At 42.9% G+C, this 16,863-nt stretch overlaps 1 protein-coding gene across 4 annotated transcripts in view; it reads right to left on the bottom strand.

Annotated features, from left to right (window-relative positions):
• Window positions 1-16,863, bottom strand: part of LOC118336017 (vacuolar protein sorting-associated protein 13B-like) — a 313,914-nt gene that overhangs the window by 239,697 nt on the left and 57,354 nt on the right. For all 4 annotated transcript variants that reach the window (XR_004797093.1, XM_035672549.1, XM_035672551.1 and 1 more), the window contains one exon: window positions 2,945-3,129. Coding sequence is in view for 3 of the 4 variants with exons in the window: in XM_035672549.1 (XP_035528442.1) it covers window positions 2,945-3,129 (185 nt within the window). In the remaining variant the exon portion in view is untranslated. The remainder of the gene's footprint in view (window positions 1-2,944; window positions 3,130-16,863) is intronic.

Below are 16,863 nucleotides of genomic sequence, written 5' to 3' on the forward strand. Positions count from 1 at the left end.
CACACACACACACACACCTCCCTATGGACCACCTCTCCGTTTTCACCAGACGCATAAAGCATGACATACTGTTTGCTGCAGAGCTCACCAATAAAATATAACACTAGTGTGAGCTTTGCTGGAATGCAAAAGGAGAATGCTGGAATAAAGTGTCACCACAGAAAACTCTGCTCATGTCTGAGCCAAGCTGCGCTGGAAATCAACACTGTCGCACAGACAGTTGTGTGACAAACCAAGCCGTCATGCAACAAAGCAGTGAATGACAACGTCTGATTCTCGAGGAAAATACGATTTTACGGTTTGTTTTCTGATTTCACTCAATCGTCTCTGGGCTTGCAGACCAAACACAGGCTACACTGCGTATGCTCTTCGCTGGGTTACGGCTGTAACTGCCAGTGAGCAGCACAGTAACTCAAAGTCTTACAAGTCCTAGCGGCTGTGTTCCAGTCAGCTGCAATGATTTTAAGTCTTTGACTGTTGCTTTAATATGAGTCCACCACTTATTTTGAAAAACATTTTACAGTCTGTCAGTACCTTGAGATTAAAACTGAAGCTTTGTTGAGTTTCCCCCCCTCGCTGAATTGTGGAATTTTCTTTGGACAGGGAATGAAATCACATACGCAAATGGCTCCCCCGCGAAGGACACTGACCATCTGTGTTATCAGCTAGACCTCGATATGAAACACCTTCCACTATTGAAAAACCTTGTAACATCAAAAGGAGAGAAGGGAGGAGACATTCCCAAAGGAATGAAAAAAAGCACATGTTCAAAGTGAACAGTTTTGGTTTGCCATGTTCAGCGTTTGGCCTCAGCATGTGTGTGTGTGAGCTCTGTCCTTGCAGTGGCCTGATGGCTGGTGACACAAGAATGAACAAATAAACACAAGACTTGAATCTGGATACAGGACCTGAGTCTTGTGAGCGTTATAACAGACCCCTACTTTTATCGCCAGCCGGCAAGTCACACTAGTGGAAAAAAGCAGCAAGATTGCAAACACTTTTACTGCACGGAGGAGCAAATAAGTGGCACCATGTCAACAGTTCAGCATTACAGACTCCATATTAGATATGTTTGAAGAAAGTAAAATAAAGAGCATTGCTTTTTGTAGAAAACACACTGGGTTTGCCATAGTTAAGGAAACAACACAAAGGAAAGCAAAGCAGAGAGGAGTAGAGAGGGAAGGCATGTAGCCAGCACAGCCGAGCCAGCAAGGTCCGATCATGACGTTACAGTGCAGACACAACCCCACAAGCGCCCACAGAATCGAAACGATTCAGCAAGGTTGCACTGGATACGCAGGAAGATGCACTACAGCAAACATAGTCCACAACAGTTCACTCCTCTTCTCTTCTTGCGTCTCCTCATTTTCCATTTCCCCTCTGCACTTAAGCTGTCACACTAAAGATTGAGAGGGATTGGGACAGCTAACATCTTCCTTAAGGCCCATGAGTGTCACCACAATTTCAAAAGCAGATACAGTACGAGACATCTTTGGTTATATCATAGGAATTATTGCTGAGTTTTTTCCCCACAAAACATATACTTACACAACACATCACCTATTCCCCTTCACTCTCTTGCCTTCTAAAACCCAAACTCTTTTCCCTACTGCTCTTTTTCTAACCTGCCAGCACACGGACCAGATGTGCAAATGTTTCTCCATGTTGCTATTCAAGCCCTGTTCCAAGAGAAAGGCAGAGTGAGGGGAGAGGAATATTTGACTTCACTCCACGGGAGACCAGTTTCATAAATTTTGGCGGCTACACAACGGTGAAAAAGGTAGCTTGGCTGGCTTGGCCGAGGGAGAATGTTGACGGCATACCAAACAACATGATCCTAATGAGTTGGAAAATCCCTGGCCCTCCAGAGGACTGTCCAGATGCTACCGTCATGAGAAACGCTACTGTTTTATTGAATTCAGGCTCCCCTCCCTTTCTTTAACAAGGGGCAAAATTTATTATTTGACCATTAAGGCATCCTAGGTGACATGAAGCGTAAAACCGTTTCAGAGTTAATTTGCCCTTGGCTGCAGGTCCAGTACCCCACACTGGGCACAAGACAAGTTGGTCTTTATGCCAAAGTGTCTCATGTGAACATACATTCGGAGACCTAAGGTTTTGGAAGTGTGCTCGCACCCCTGGTATAGGGGCCGCAGCCTATTTGCCGATAGCTCACTAGCTGCTATCAGGTTGACTTGTTTTGGGCAAATGATAGTCTGGCACATGACGTGCTGAGCCCTGAGAAATAACTGTAAAACTTTTCATAAGAGTCAAATCACTTTAAGCTTCAGCCAGTTCCATATATCTCTCTTGACAATTTACTGGTGCTGAGAAACAAGTTTTATTTTATGAAGAACTAAACAAACAAAGGACATTAAATGTACTTTATGAGAAAAAGGAGATTTCAATAAATCAACTACAATGATGAACGCATTAACATCTAATACAATAGTCTAAAAGAGACCAGATGGGCAAAGTGATGTGAGCTTTCTCTTTGTCCTATGACTTTTCATGGTCGAAATATAGAGTGAGCCGCCTAAGGACATATTAATGTTCTGTGTGGGTATTTTTTTCATTTTGCCAAGTGACTGAGTTGCCATTGCAGAATTATAATTGCTACCATACAATAACAACTGCATTATGAAAACAAGTGAAAAAACAAAAAGAGCCTATTTCAAACACATGCACTGTAAAAACAGCTTGCGCTCCTCTATGGTAAACCTGCTCGCTGTCTCTTCACACACCTAATTACTTGTCTGTTGTCTGGGAATCATACAAACAAACAAACAAACAGCACGGGGTCAGGGGTCATTTCACTCAGACACACAAAGGAAAAGTAGGAAGACAATTCACATTCAAGTGAATTTTAATAAGATTCCCCCAGGGATCAAATAAGTATTCAGCTCAGTTAACTTCATAAGGTCTACTGTAGAAAGTTGTTTACCTGGAGCTTTGTACACCTCATTGAGCAGGCTTTCGCTGAGTGTCAATGGGGCTCCGCTGGCTACACTGTGGGTCCAGCTCTGGCAGATCGCTTGGAGTAAAAGCGTCTGGGCCCTCGTGGCCTGTACCGTGAAGTGGGGAAGCTCAAAAATGCACTCTGTGGTGGGGGCTGAAGACCTTTTGCTCCTGCAAGAGAGGGACATGGGACAAAGAAAGACAGGGTTAGATAAATGATAGTATACAGGGAGAAAAAGAGAGAGTCAGGACATAGTGACAATAATAAATGAAAGAAGGGAAGAGTCGCATGTAAGTGCCAACATACACTTAATGAAACAGACACCGGTGGAAACAAATGGTTCACGACTTCCACGAATCCATCAATATCACATCGCAATATAAAACAGCTCATTGATAGCACCAGTGGCCAAATAGGTAGAACTACATTCCAACAGCAAATTGAAGAAGTACCAAGCACAAGCCAAGCTTTCCTTAGTTACTTGGCAGGTAGGTGTAGTTTGCCTCTTTGCCGCCGACCCTTCTCTCCCCTCCGTCAAAACTGTGATGATGATTTATGTGAAGAGATGTACAGCCCAGAAACCTGACCCTGAAAAGAATCTTTACGCATTTAACATTTCATGTGTCTCCAAGAGTGTGGAGGGAGAGTGTTTGTGTGAGTGTGACTGTGTGTGTATGACAAGCTGATGAGTTGAGCGTTCAGGGGGATGAGGTAACAGCACAGTCGGACAGAGTCCTCCAGGCCCCTGTCCATCAGAACCTCAGTGGACCATGCTCTCATTTATCATCTGACACACACACACACACACACACACACACACACACACACAACAACACACACACACACACCACACACACACACAACACACACACACACACTCACTTTTTTCATTTGTTCTTCAGTTCTTCCTTTGTAGTATTTGCGTCACTGTCTCCCCTGTTCACTCTGTAATCATTCCTAACACATTCAAACGCACATCTCCGATACCACACACACAAACATCTTGACACACACACAAACACACTGGCCTTCGAATCCCTGACTCAGGTCTTTGAGCTCTTTTTCTATCCAGGCTGTGAAGTCACGTCTCCTCAGTTCTTAAGATCACATCTATGACATCAGCAACAGCAGGAGGAGGGATTCCCCAACACACATACACACACACCAAACAAGGTATGGCAGTATACACACTGCTGAAAGTGATGGAGCCCTCATCATTATCACAACTACTGATCTCTGTCCTCCACATCTCTCCTCCCCCCCCTTGTCCCTCCCTCCGAGTCCCCAGGAACCTCCGTTCACTGGAAAAACACCCAGGGAGCCCGAACTAAACACTGCAAAACAAGCCCGTTTGGATCCACTCCTGTTTTCCTCTCTTCTGTTCTGAGATGTTCTTCAATTGGGTTTTTGAGGACTGGCAGTGCCCCTGCCTAGATACACATCTACTTTTTGGAGGGGTGTGTGTGTGCACACATGCTCGCTTGACTACATATTGTAATGGAAGCAGAGCTGCCCTCTGAGCGGCGCTTTCGGTGAAAATAGAACCGTGACTAATTCCAGGGATGGCTGCGGCGTGTCAGGAACGAGCATCACAGTTCATTTAATCACACATCCATTTTGGTCTGGTCCCAGTTCAGAGTGTGGGATATGTCACGGGGTCTCTCCCCCGCTCAGCAGCTCTGCAATCGTTTAACTCCTCTCCTTCTCTCTCTCTCTGTGTCTCTTTATCTTTCCCTTTATTCTGCTCCTGGGTGGTTCAGCAGGGTGACATGAGCTGTTAGCTGCACACAGGCAGGCCCAGAGTTCTTAACCGCCTGCTGTCTCGGGGGGGGGACTACTATGAGACAGAAAGCGAGAGAGAGTTTGATAAAGAGAGATGTAAAGAGCACAGGAAAAACAAAGGCAGTAAGAGAGAAAAACTCCAAACCTGACAAGGTCAATGAGTTTACCTTGACAGCACACATATACATTTTGAATTATCTGGCAACATATGGTGCATTTGGCACCACGGTGAACCATGCAATGTCATGCTCCTCTACTATTAGAAATCACTACTGTTACAAGCTATACGGCAAGACATCAATCAAACCGATTTTCATGTGTGTTTTTGTGTGTTCAAATTCTTTCATGGCTGTGTATGTGTGTACACGTAGCTAGATATTGCTGCGGAACAAAAGAAAGTGAAGGGGACCCAGCAACAACAATGTCCCCACATGCAGAGCAAATGTGCCTGCAAAGCCACTTCAATGGGAGGACTGGCAAGGGATGAAAGTTTGTTGGCTTATTCGAGTGTTTATAGCGTTTCAGGGGAGCTGTCATGTGCATGTGGTCGTCTAAAACTTTAATTATGCACCTGTTTTTATTATATTATGCCCAATTCTTTGCGAACAGCAACTTGGATCTTGGAGCTAAATGAGAAGCAGAAACTCTCATTAGGGTGTTTTGGGAACGCTGGATGTGAGGACAGCCAGACACTCATCGGATTTCATTAAGTAGCTGGCACAGTCAGTGTTTCTTGCTGCAACATGGTAAACAGCTTTCTGGCAGGCAGTTCATTTGCTGTTACCACAGGCCTTGAAGGAAACAAAAGTGTCCAAGAGGTAAAAATAGCAGTACTAATACCTGCAACATCAACAACAGTAACAAATGACTACTTCAAAACATATCTTAGAGCATGAAGCACATATGTGTGGGGTAACTCACAAAATGCAATTTACTGCTACACTGCATAATCTATATTAGAAACGGAGTCTGTAGCCTGGGGAGCAAAACTCATTAAAGCATACTTCTACTCTTATAATGTGGAGACCCACCAGAAGTGGGCCCACAACCCATTTTGGATCCTGACTCATAATTTAAGAAATCAGGTCCTTGGCTTGAACTTCAGTACCTCACTGAATAGGTCGTCTCTGACCTCACAGTAGTCCTTTAAGTCAATAACTTTTTTATTAAAACACAAGAGGCCACCAGGAATATGTTAAAAGGAAATCAAAATTAGTCAGGAGCTATGAAAAATTAGGTGTTTCAATTTCAGCCAATGAAATATGCTTTCCTCTGGTGTATTTCAACAACATTAGGCCTCATTTCCCGACCTGTCCCCTGTTGGTGCCGTGACTGAGTGACGAAGAACTAGACCGGGGCTAGGACAGGCCAGTTGGCGGACTTGCTGACTGCTTGGCTAGGTGACTGACTGGCTGACTGGCTGGCACAAAGTCTTTCTGTCCAGTGTCCCTGTCAAAATCAGGCAAAAACAGGGCATGGTGTTGTGCAGGGGGCGTGAGTCAGAGTCATGAGTGCCATTCCAGCTGTGGTGCACTTTGCCTTGACTGTTTCCTCTGTGTACATGCTCAAATGCGGACATAAAGCAGGGACAGCAAATTATTTTTAGTCATTAAAATGAATGAGTGAAATGTAACAGTGACTTGACTTTACAGAAGACTTTCATAAATTAGTTTTTGTTAGCTCCAGGTATGGCTCAGAGCCATCCAGTGACATTATGCCATTACTAGCAAAAGATATCACTACCTATGCTTAAGGTTCCATATAAACAGCCTCTGGGTAACCCCTTGTCTGTACCAAACCCTTTTCACATCATAATAGCTGAGATTCATTCGGACCATTGGTTCTCAGGCTAATCAGCTTCCTGGTCTGGTCTGACTGTGGTCACAACTATATTTAGACAAATACAGCTGGGGTTCTAACTAACTGGCTGTGATTGCTGCTTTACAGAGGCCACACACAAGCAGATGAATAAAAAAGAACTCAAGACACACAACCACAAAAATGCACATAGACATGCCCGCCGATAGGGGGTTGACAAACGGGTCTGTTGTCCCGGGCCCAGGGTAGGGGGGGGCAGAACTGGGCCCTCAATAAATTATGGAATAATTTTAAAAAAAAAAATTAAAATAGGCCTATTTGTGGAAAAAATATGTAATATTTGAGTTACATAAAAGCTTTTTATTTGTTTCTTCCTAATTGTGCCCTCTGAAATAGTGTCAACGAACCCACCCCCCAACACCAAAAATTCTAATTGATATGTCAGTTTGAGAATTTGAAGTTTGAATATGCTCAAAATGTCCGGTCAGCACAAGTCCGGTTCGTCGAAAAAGGACGAAGCAAAATGAGAAGAAGGAGAAGCAAGCAAAATAAAGGCGCTTAGAGATTCTCTGATACAAATATTTAAAAAAAGCGTGGTGACGGGTGAAGCTGGAACTAGTCCATGTAGAGCAAGGTAGAAACAGCGCCAGCCAGCACAGGCCAGCTTAATGTTACGTCCATCACGCTTGTATAAACGCCTGAAACAACACGGACAAGAGCGAGAGAAGATCCAGCTGCATCAGGTGACAGAGAGAATGATGCGGGAGGGGTCTGCAGCCCCGTCGGAGAGTCTGAGCAGGATGGATCAGAGACTGATCACACACTTAATTTCAGCGATCCTGCATTATGGCCAACTAGAATGACCGACTCTGATAGAGTGAACCTCGTATGTGTGATGGCAAAACGAACGCCTTTCTCAGAGAGGGCAAAGGAATTGCCAGCAGATGCAGAGGGCAGGGAATTCCCAAACTATTTGACATATTCCACATCCCACAATGGAAGGGAAAAAATCGATAGGGACTGGATAGTATATAGCAGCTCAAAAAAGGCTTTATTTTTATTATTGAGGAGAGGAGAGGAACAGGAGAGGAAAAGAAGAGGAAAGGAGAGGAACAGGAGAGGAACAGGAGAGGAACAGGAGAAATCTTGGCGTGGGGGGGGGCCCATCTAAGATTATCTTGTCCCGGGCCCAGGCAAGACTGTCAGCTGGCCTGCACATACCTGTACATACACAAATAAATCAATGAATGCAAATATGCACACAAGTTTACATGCCAACACACATGCTGTCACACAAACACATGTGTATACAAACCTGTAGACGCATATATACAAACCAATAACAGCAGGTTGGTCAGCCAGAGCACGATCAGCAGCAGTAATGACACCACAGCTGACAAAAGGCCTGCTGCTCTAACAGTCTGTAACTGGTACAATTATAAAACTAGCTGCAAGTACTAAAGTCTGACAAGACTGTTATTGAGTGTATGCATGTAAACTAAGCTAAGCATCTGTAATAGTGACAGGATGCATGTTCAAAAAGGGAGAATAGAGAAAAGGAGAACAATAAAAATAGAATCTAACCATACAGAAAACACAAACAGAAAGAGGGAAAAACAGCAAGCATAGTCAAGAGAAGGATAGAGACCGCAAACTTGCAGGTCATATGTTATTCTCCAGGTAAAATAATACCTAACATGGGGAGTCTCATTAAAAAAACCATTTGGAAAAGCTCCAGTACAAACTTAGGAATGGCAGAACCAGTAGGTTGTTGCTTTGTACTTTTACAGACAAAAATAAATGTAGCCTAATTAAAGACGGCTGTTGGGGTATGTGTCTGTGTGTATATACAATTAGGTGAGTGTGCGTTGCGTAGTGTCCAGTAATGTGTTGAAATCTGGATATGTTGGCATTAGTGCAGATGTTCTGACAGAGGACACTACTGAAAAAGCAAGCGTAAAGCAAACTATAAAGCCTGAGGTGCATGGCCAAATGTGGTCAGCAAATTCTTTTTTTAAGATCAGCATCTCGCCATGATTGAAGGAATATCGCCAAGAGCAGCTGGTCCTAATGGTTTATACAGTGTCCCAGAATACAAGCTTGGAACCTGCGCACAGTTTCCAGAATGTTCATTTTTGTTATTACTCATATCCTGTACAGTACCAAAAATCAGTTCCCTCACTCTTTCCAAAATACAGTGACAGCTGTGGGGGCTGGAAGTTCGGCAGGAGATGTGGAGCAAGGTGTCTGGTCCGTCAATGGGCCGCAGAGAATGAGGGAGGCACACACAAACACACACACATTCCCTGACACAGGTGGATTATGTCTGTAATGGAAGCTAAACGGGAAATTCCACATGAACTGGAACATGATCTCCAATAAACTGTTAAAAGTTAAAAGTTGGTGGAAGTACTCAAAAAGATAATGCAGACTAGATCCAAGGCAACAAAAAGTCAACAAGACAGTCCATCACTTTTGATGAGCCTCACAATGTGATACTTTCTCTTGACTTAAACTTATCTGAGTCCACAGCAACGCCAATATAATCCATTATGGGCTGGCATATTTGTCTGATAGGTACAACAGATAGCCACCGTCTTGGGACAAGTGATAGGTTATCTGAAGTTTCTACAAATCATTCACTGTCACACCCTACCTTAATTAACCAGCACAAACATTCCCCAACTCAAACAGTTAACAAAACCTCTGCTGCTATTTCTGTCTTCTTTGGAGGGAATCAGGCTGAAAATGGAGGGAAGGGAAGACTGACAGCTTGTACCTTTTTTTTTTTTGTTCTTTGTGGTGCAGATTGATTTGAAGTATTGCAGAATTTCCCATCTCTCCAAGCCAAGGTCACTGACCCCTCTTGAAAATAACCAGAGTGAGTTATGGGCTGCTCTCAAGTCCCCTCTTTTATCTACAAAAGACTCACTACAGTGTCTTGCAAAGCTTCCAAATGAACATTATAAATCACAGAAGTACTTCACACTGCACACTAACACCTAAGTGGCCAACTTGGGGGATGGGAAAACTTGTAATTTTACCACCTGGATGACTTTGATTGGGTGGAATGAAAATTTAATAAAAATACTACCACAGAAAAGCCGGCATGTATCGAGTCAAGCTAAAAAAAATCATGTTCTTTAAGGTAATTTACGTCATTGACTGTACATGATCTATGTCATTATCATTGTCTTAATTGGAAACACAAGTGGACCTGCAGCTGATCTGCTGATTATGAAAGCAAATGCTGTTGTCTCCAGTGTCTCTTGAATCTGGCTGAATTTTGAAAGCACCACTTGAGCAGGTAAAAAAGAAAAGTTATCAATAAAGAGGATTTTTCAAATTTGGTTTAAGTTAAATCTTCTTCTTTCCTGCTTTTGAACAAATAAAGAATGTGCACTTCTTGTTCTGTACAAGCATCCCAATAACTGGCCCTCTTTTATTGATGCAATATATTCTAATTAGGCTCACACTGCACCATCAGATTCATAATACATTCTTTTCTTCTTTCTTTTTCTAACTTTCGGGTATTGTATTATCTTGACTTGTATCCTACTGCTCACTGTATTTTTCTTTATGTAAAACCAGTCTTGTGTTGATCTTTCCCTGTGATTGTGATGGTGCAATTAAGTGATTAAAAGTGTATTTTATCACTCAACCACAATCTGTAATGACATCCATTCTCTAACCTAACCAGACTCTTTAAAGGCTCTGTGCTCGATCTGGGCATGAGTAAGGAGGAGGCAGGGACTGTATTTGTGACCACAGCTCAGAGTTTTGTGGTTCCCCAGGGTCAAAGGTGTTCCATGTGTGCATTTCTGAATCATCTGAACAGCCCAAACTCTTCATAGAAAGAAACACTCCACTTTCTCTCTCACACACGGCCCTCCCCTTCCTCCCATCTGGAGCACCCCTGACCCAAAACACACACATATGCGCACAACCTCACATACACACACACAGAGATCCTTCTCAGGAGAGGGCTTCATTACACAGGGATTACTAAAAGAAATGTTTTAATCAAGTTGTGCAGACAGCTGCAGACCGCAAGGCGAGAAAATGGCAATGACGTGGTTCATCAGGCGTTAAAGGAAAACACATCAAGAGGCCTGTGCGTGTGTGTGCGTGTGTGTGTGTGTGTATAATGGTGTGTCTGTGTGTGCATGTCGCTTCCTGCCTCTGTCCAACATGTCCAGCTGTGGAGGACATGCGGTTCCTTATAAGGACACACAGAGATAGTAAACCTCTGTCCAGAGACTGTAGACCTAATATCACATTTATATTTTCAGATTTTGCTTGCAGACTTTTGTATGTCCGGTTGTCATAACAACAAAAGCAGCAGTCAACGGAAGCACCGGCTGCCCTTTATTTGGATCCAGATTAGTTGTTCTCAGTGTTATTCTCTCAAGGCCTTTGACCTTCATGCAGATGGTCATTCAAAATAAGAATATGGATTCCAGTCTCCCCCCCCCCAAGTTGCCTGGTTTAATAACATTTAGATTCATTTTTTTTAACATGGTGACACCAATGTTTCCTGTACCTCATTACCAACTGTAGATTTTTCCTTAAGCAGTGCAAATTGGATGGGCTTTTTCTGGAAAGTGATGGAGCAGTGCTGAGGGCTGGTAGGGAGGAGAGGACAGTGGAATGCACACCACAGTAGATGCTAATCCACTCAGAGCTGATAATCCATCTACCCTTCCCTATTTCCCACTGTTTTCCCTCCCTCAAGCTTCAGTTCCTCAGATGACTAATTCAGGCATTAATAGAGTGTTTCAGTCAACTGAAAACATCTACAGCTGCTCCTGAATTCACTATGTTGGCTCTGGCCTGTACATCCAAATACATATCATGGTATAGTTAAAATTCAATAGATATTCTTGGATTGCAAGAATATTGCCTCTTGAAAACAGGCAGTCTGTAATATAGACTTTAGGGCTGAGTTAAAACCCATGTTGATTTAAGCTACCAAATGACACTTGTAATCATTAAGGGCAAGTAAACAGCTTCTACAGCAGAGCGACTGTAGTTTCTGTTGCTGAGTGTTTGAATGCTGAAAGAAAGGCATGTAAGCTTCCATCAAAACTGAAATGTCAATCAGTGAGAGCACAAGCCTCGCATTCGCTGATGCCATTTCCTTAATACGAGGCTCCTCAATACGTCCATTGATCTCTGTCAGCCATAAAACCAAATAAAACTGTCTGACACCAGATGTAGAGGAGAAAAAAAATCCTTACCACAAAGTTGGCTAAAATACTTTATAGACTGTGCCACACGAAATATGATGTTTTACCTTGCAGCTCACAATCCTCTGCACTCCCGTGCTTCGGAGTGAAAAGTGGAACAATATTACATCATATGTCATTCCAGGCTTTTAATACACACCTGTTAATACATAAAGCCTACTTGTTACAGTGTGTGCTTACATCCCTTCAGCTTCATCATGTGAAAACTTTTTCTTTCTGAAAACATTCCCATGTTTCTTCAAGAACAAGGAAGGGCCTAGTTCATGCGTCGCCTAGTTCAACTAAATGAATTCCCCGCTGCTCTTATGGCCTCTGAACCACAACTCGAAGCTGAGCATGACCACAGCAACCACACGTTGATTTAAGGTCATTCAATTATCCTTCACCATAACAGCTCAGTAACTTTAACCATTTCTACACAGACCTTTCAGTTAATTCCTTGATGAGTAATACAAGTGATTACTTCATTATAAAATCAACACCAATCAAAGCTTGGTTGAGGGGCACGACGGCTGACGCAGAAGCTGCACACGTGACATCATTCACAAGATCTCTGTCATAAGTCATATAAATGTATGCTCAAGAGCACAGAAATCTATTTTTCCATCCAACAGCCACTCCCAAATCAGTGTTCATCGGCCAAAATGATTATTCCAATTCCACTTGTTAATGATATTGCCTGCCAAAATGGCTAGTAGACAAATGTAACAGCCACACTCAATGTTCTCACCAGTGAATGCTGTTCATGTACATTTGCTAAATTTGACTTGGATCTCTACAGCTCACCATTGAAGGACACAGAAAAGCATTTGTCCTCCTGCTCTTGGCTGTGCTTGGAGACATAGACCAGGAGCAGCTTGCTATGACTAACTATGAACAGGAGTAATGAGGCATTACAATCACACCAGAAGCCTCATGCCTCAGATGCCTCAAGCAGCCTTCATAAATCACAACATGAGCTAATCTGGAGTCTAGACTACTGGTCCAGACGTAGTAATGGACTTTTCAACTTCACATAAAAAAATCCTACAGGTAGTGCTAAAAACTGAACTGAGCATTGACAACATAATAGAGTTAGATCAATAATTAGATATCAAGGGAGAGCCAACATTCTTTTCTATTCAGAAACATTCACAATGCTAGTCAGCTTCTTGTGGCTATATAACATGCACCTGTAATGCCACATGCTTAGAGAAATTATCCCCTCAGAAATAGCTGAGCGAGGAACAGGGGCTGCTAAAAACGCCACATAAAAGCTGGCATGGGGCTGAATTACGACCTGCAATGTGACGAGCCACACTAGGCTGCTGCTGGTTTGTTGGTTGGTTGGTTGGTGGGCCCCGGCCTTGGCCTGCTTCCATATGCTGCGGCCGTCAGGTGGCCCTGTGTAAGGAATATTATATGGTGTGAGCGTTAAGTGTGTGCGTGCATGTGTCTGAGTGAGAGACTGAGGTTAGGTTTTGGGGAGATCGATGCAGGTGGCACTTCTAACATCCCCTCCCTACTGCCACCTCCCTCTCCCTCCCTTCTTTTTTCACAGGCACCGATTTTATCTGGGATAACAGGTTTAACAGCCAGACCAATTGAGACTCTCTGTAGAGTCCCTGTGAAGTTGGCGGCCCCATACATTGCCTTTCATTAGGGATAAGTACAGCCTGATGCCTCTCAGCTGCACTTTAATTCACTGGGAGTGAAAGTTCATTTGAGAAGATTTTGGCTTTCTGCTGACCAAATGACTACTCAGTTAGTAGATGGTAGCGTATACTACGAGGGGGGGACTCGTAACATTGGCTTTGGCGTAGTAATCTGTGTTTACTATCCTGACTCTCTTGCAATGTGTTTTTTAAATTTTTATTTCAGATACTCAAATACTCACTTGCATATTAAACAATTACAGAATATGAACTTTTGCTATTAATAATGCACTACCCAGTTTTACTGCCCAGTTTTACTGCCCATGTTCTATTCAGGCCTTAACAATTCCACTTTCATCCACAAGTCTGTGTTGCGCAAGTAAAACTGCAATAGGCTGCTGTTGCGATGTATAAAGATATTCCGAACATATTTTATCATACAGTTGTGTATAAATATGCACAACTGATAGGTAAATAGTACATTTTGTGTCCTAATGGCAATGGCTATGAATCCTACTGACTTTTATGATGCCTTAAACTTTCTACTAGTAGCTTTAAAAGTTTTGACTTTTAATGAAATAGTTTAACTATTGGATTGATTGCTATCAAATTTGGTACAGATATCCATGGTGCCCAGACAATGTATCCTGCAAACTATGATTATACACCAACTTTTCCTCTAGCACTCCCCTTAGTTTTGTTTTATCCCAAAGAAGCTACAGATATTTTTGTGCATACATTGGAAAATAGAAGGAAGCAAAAGACAAGTGAGTCTTGCTGCCCTAAATGTTAACTGATGTCCTGCAGTACATTTCAAAATTGGTAAAAGCCTCTTTTAGCATGTAGTTCTTCAGGTGAGGTCCGTTAGTTGTGCTACTTTTAAAGAAATCAGTGTCTCAATTGCCTTCTGTAAGAATATACCTCCACACCCCAACCTAAGATCTAGTGACAGTGATCAGGTGAAACTAAGCTTACTGTTTAACAACAGCTAACACTCATTTTTAGTTATATATTAGCCATAGTGATGCCTGAACACAATGCCACAGGGAGAATTCACTTTATTATAGTTAGAACAAGCAAATTACACATTTCCGCTGGTTGCGCAGTTTCCAACCCCTAAAGTTTATTCCCACATCTCCACACAGACACAACATGAGTTGCATTACAACATTTGAGGTAATTTTACCCTGCCCTTACAAGGGCATTTTAGGGAATGTTGGTATAGAGTGTTACATCAGCCACCGTAGGCTATTCCAACCTGGAAATCTACTGACCACTTTCCAATGACTAAAAAGAAGAGATTGTTGTCAGAGGATTTCCAATATAGTGGTTTGACTGCTGTCTTGTTGTGGAATCTTTTCATCTCTTCGAAAATATTTGGAACCACAAGGTCACAGTCTACAATTGTTCTGGAGCAATTACCCTTTCTTAACATTTCATTTCGCCTAAAAACTGAGAAAAAAAAAAACTACATTTAAATCTAATTGGATACACCCAAGGTCTCACACACAATACCAAATGTCCAGGAAAAGCCAAGGCTGGCAGAAGATGTCAAGGCAGTGTACTTTCCCCAGTGAAAGCCCCTTGTTGCCCACTGTGAGAAGCCAGAGCCTTTGTGGTGAGACTGAAGGAAACATGAGCTACAGTACGCACTGTGGGCCAACTCATCAGGAGAGGTGCTGGGTCTTCACAGACGCCCAGTGCCTCTCCAAATCCCCTGTGATCACCTGGCAGTCATATATGCTTGCTTAAGAAGAGGGAGGGGGGGATGCAAAATGTGGGCATATGACATCACCTTCTGCACTCTCCTGTCAGTCACCATTTACTTTTAATAGAGTCCAGAGGGAGACAAATCTAAAGCTACCTTTTATATTGGTAATGGAAAAGCTGATCCAAGAATCTGCATAACATAACTGATGAAGAAACTGGAGACGGCTTTTTTTCTCAGACCACTCTCTCACCGTCTTGCTGTCTCTCCCCTACACCTTCACTAAGGTCTCATGCTTCCCACTTTCTTTCATAATTCTAAATAAAACTTCAAAAGCTTGCCTAGGTCTGCTCAGTGTCTACTCAGAGAACAGAACATCTTGGAAAGGGTTGTTGTTGGAGTTACATCAGTCCTGAGGAGCAGTCCCAAAACAAACATCAATACAGTCAAATTAAATGCTACCACCTGGTGGAGTGAATCTTTTGGCTTCCCCCAGTGTGTCACTCAGCTTTCACCTTTAGGAGAGGAACTGTCTGTCTGATTGTACATCTGTCAGCCAATGCTCAAACACAGAGAATAGTCAGAATGAAATGAAGATGTGCTCTCAGCCTTTCAATTCACTGTCCATTCAGGGCCTTTTCTAATATTTCCCCCACGTCCACAGTAAGCAAACCTAAAATGTACTACTATGCCTACATCTACATCTTTGTCAAACCTGCTCATCATCATTCTTCCAGGAGCAGACTGTCAGCTTGTGTTAATTTGATTTTGACTGTAGCGACAGACAGGTCAGGAAGAAAGACAGCCGTACCTCCCGCTTAGACAGAAAGGGTCAAATATGAGTCACTTCAAGCCTGAATGGCACGTTCAGAATGTTCAGAACCCTGCACAATACAGCTAGTCCCATTATCATCTTAAGGAGAGAGACTGACAGTGAAACAAACAGACGAGTGTTAGAAAATGCAAGAAGTGCTTCTAACCTGTCCAAGTGTCGGAAACACTTTGACTTTAATCCTGTTAAGGTCAGTAGAATTATCTTGGGTATTGCGTGTTTACCTATTTTGAGGTATGATTGCAATGCCATCACGTAGTCTAACATCTATTCAAATCCCACCAAGATAAGGACTCCTGGTACATACTGTAATCCATCAAATGCTTGCTTACAATAGAGAATAAGGATAACAGAGGACTTTCTTTCTCTCTGCGAGGTTGTCTGTGTTATTTCTGAGGGCTGGTTCAGGCTGAAAGAAAAGCCACGGGAGGGCATTGATCCGGAAGGCTCTCTTGAGATGAGAAACATCTAGTGATTGTCAGAAAGAAAAATAACATCCGTTTGACATCTGAATCCACTATATGAGGCAGGCAGGGCAGAAAGGGGGGCTGGAGATCAAACAAGCAGCTAGCAGTCTCTTATTGGGAGCAGAAAGCACAGGGAATCAGGTTCTGTCTACAGACACGCTCGCACACCACAATGAATGAAGGCCTTGTGGTTCCCTATGTGGCCAGCTAACCACTGTACAGTAGATACAATGTTTGCCTGGAGAAGAAGTCAGGAAAAGTCAAAACCATCTGCAGCTCTTTGACATGTTTAAATCTAAACTAATGGGGGAAAATCGATTCCCAAGCTAGTGCTAGTGCAGGTTTCCTGCTTTAACAGGCACTTTGACTGCAAGGTGTGAGGGAGAGGGCACGAGAGGTGTGTGTGTGTGTGTG

Source organism: Morone saxatilis, unplaced genomic scaffold, assembly GCF_004916995.1.
Source record: "Morone saxatilis isolate NCDOM2014 unplaced genomic scaffold, NCSU_SB_2.0 Contig24, whole genome shotgun sequence".
Lineage (NCBI taxonomy): Eukaryota > Metazoa > Chordata > Actinopteri > Moronidae > Morone > Morone saxatilis.